The 3,117-nt window shown below is 34.9% G+C and overlaps 1 protein-coding gene across 1 annotated transcript in view; it reads right to left on the bottom strand.

Moving 5' to 3' along the window:
• Positions 1–527, bottom strand: part of LOC107671701 (THO complex subunit 1-like) — an 11,868-nt gene extending 11,341 nt beyond the window's left edge. Inside the window, exon 1 of the mRNA XM_016464630.1 lies at positions 414–527. Coding sequence (XP_016320116.1) covers positions 414–464 — 51 coding nt within the window. The 5' untranslated portion in view covers positions 465–527. The remainder of the gene's footprint in view (positions 1–413) is intronic.
• Positions 528–3,117: the final 2,590 nt, after the last annotated feature.

The raw sequence follows: 3,117 nt of genomic DNA on the forward strand, positions 1-3,117 counted from the left end.
AAAGCTAGTTTGATCAAATTTGAGTACAGTGGTTATAGCATTTCTGACAAAAACACTAAAGGTGGCACGATATCACGTGGTTTCCAGACATAGTCACACCAAAGTACAGTGAAAATGTTATTTTTCTTCATATAGCATAGTAATCCCATGTTTTTCATTTAGTAACACGGTATTTCCATCATAGTACCACATTATGTCCTCCACAAACATCATCATCTATTTTAAAGTATTCACTAACAAATTACTGTACACACGTCTCGAGTCCAATAGGCCCAATGCATCATAATATATATATATATATATATATATATATATATATATATAAAAGAGACTTGGCAGGGAAGGGATAGAAACAAAACACTCTCATTTTAAAATCGTCTGCCAATGCCAAAGCGGTTGTGATGATAATTTACCGTAAATTTATCTCTGGCTTCACTGAAGTCGAAGTAAGACGGCGGAGACATCTTTACTGGCCCTTTGTCCGTCTGACCCGATCTACTTCCGGTTCTCCTTCTTCTTCGTTAGTTTAAATGTATCGGCGACACACATGCATATCCCCACCTACTGGACTGCTGTGCAATCATGATTATTATTTATTTATTTATTTTTTTCAGATTTTTGCTTTTCCTTCAATCTGATGCAGTATGACTCCCATCATAACTCTTTAAACAAATATGGTCACATTAAATAAAACAAACAAAAAATCTTCTAAGAAGCAGAGTCGTGATGATTTTCACGCTACACTGATGATTTGGTGGCGCGCCGCTACTTTAGCCATGAAGAAGAACTTTACCTGGAGGACCACTAGAAGAGCACAATTGTCATCAAATTATTTGTTTCAAGGTAGTCACATATTAACGCTTCATGATGAATTAAAGTAATACTGTTTGTAGGCTATATACTGTATTACAGGGTCTAGACAGGTGTGGGATTGTTTTGCACGCACATTTAAATGTTTCCGAAAACTCCATCACCATCCCACAGTATTTGTGTGCAGCCTATGTGTATATATATATATACATATATATATATATAGCCTACACACACACACTTTGTAATTCACTTCGTAATAATTAAACAGCAATGAATTACAAACAATCACTCAAGAACAAAACTTGTTTTAGTAAGCACACACTTAATCAATTTTAATAAGGCCACTGACAGGACTGGATGTTTTAACATCTATGTATGTGCCAAAAATAAAAGTTGACATAATTCATCCCCTTATCACTCTGTTCAACAACCACAATAACTGTAAAAATAGGTTCTTCATCTGGAGTAATTAAGAACATTAGGCTGAAGCACTGACTCACCTTTGGGAAAGATGACACATCACATGACCATATTTGGCTCTACAAAAAACACATTCCTTCACACATGCTCACGAGGAAGGCCACATTCTCTGAGTATAAGGAATAGTTACTTTGTGCTCAAAATCAACCTAAAATGCAAAATATGCCTAATTTCGGATAGTAAAGATCCATTTCCAAAAGTGTTATGATCTCTCTCCTACTGATACAAGTAGGGAAGTAGGGATGAGTATTGTTAAGGTTTTAATGGTTTTACTACTCTTACAATAGGCCTAGGCCTACTGCTTAACAATCTGGTGCTTCTTGACTTTTTTTTTTTTTACAAACAAACTGGCTTTATATTCTGAAATTTTAAAATCTATACCAAAGAAACAGCATGTTCGAACAAATTACAATTAGGCTATAAAAAACAAATGAATATAAAACATCTATTTGTAATTGCAATATTACAATACTAGGCTAACCAACAGTAGTATTCAGGTAAATAATATCCTACAAAAGAAATTTTCCATCCCGGTGTCTCTTTTAATAACTCTTTTTATTATCAAACGTGTTCTGCAGTTTAACAACAGTAGACTGCTTTTTACAACAATCACTGATTTGACGTTAAGTTTGGACTTTTTGGGAGGAATGAAGGCCCTATGAAGGAAAGGAAGGTTTGCTAGATGAAATGCAGCACAATAATAGCTTTACCTCAAACATTTTGCTTGCATAATCCTTAGAAGCCAAATTCGAAATAAACCAAATAAAATTTAATTAATTCAACAGTCCTAAAGTGCAAGAGAAATCTCGCTTCTTGCCAAAGAATTTTGAACGCAGGTGCTGATGGGGTGCTGGATCATTGACAGAGGGAGCTGGGCAATTAATAGTAAATATAACCAAAACAGGTTATTATTATTTTTTATATGAATAATAAAATAAATATAAGGAAAACTCGCCCACTCGATTTTGTAATATTCTCTAATTATGTCCGTATGAAAAGGTGCATTTCTATTAAAGGTGACATGTCATGAAAATCTGACTTTTCCAGGTTTTAAGTGCTATAATCAGGTCCCCGTGCATCTACCAACCAAGGAAACGTGAAAAAGATTAACCCAGTAAAGTTGTTTTGGGAAGCCTTTTTCTGCAAACGTCTGAGAAAACGAGCGCGTCTGATTTCGCTCCCTTGGTGACGTGGCAAAGGGATCTCATTATAATATTACCGCCCCTTAATCTGTAAGTTTACACCCACGGCACCGTTATTTTGATTTTGTAAGCGACAACGTTGTACCAGCTCTAATGCCATGGCGAAAGTTTGAGCAAAACATGCTAACTGTTCAGTCTTTGGCTGCACAGACCAGTACAGAACACTATTTACAGTCCCAATGAGGGATAATGTTGGTTTTTGGGTTTAGGTTTTATATTTTTTATTCTCTTGTTTGTCATGTGACTTCCTGTTCCCTCACATGTTCTTGCCATGTGCTCCCTTAGTCATGTGTCATGTTTTCAGTGGTTAGATTGTGTCATGTGAGCCCCTTTGTTTGATTTATATAGCCCTCATGTTGCTGTGTGAAGTTACAAACAACTATGATGAATTAATTTTACCTTTGTTCTTCACTTAGTTTATTTATTTGTAGTAAGACAGTAGATTCTAATGTTATAATAATGGTAATGGAGACAGACCTTTAATCATCTTATTTTTAAGAATAATATATATATATTTAATCTGACATAAACCATCAATGCAGTATTACTTATAATTGAAGTATTATACAGATCTGCAGATCTAATATCCAGTCAATTTATATCTGTCAAGAGACGAGTTTGC

This window comes from Sinocyclocheilus anshuiensis, unplaced genomic scaffold, assembly GCF_001515605.1.
Source record: "Sinocyclocheilus anshuiensis isolate Anshui unplaced genomic scaffold, SAMN03320099.WGS_v1.1 scaffold524, whole genome shotgun sequence".
Taxonomy (NCBI): Eukaryota; Metazoa; Chordata; class Actinopteri; order Cypriniformes; family Cyprinidae; genus Sinocyclocheilus; species Sinocyclocheilus anshuiensis.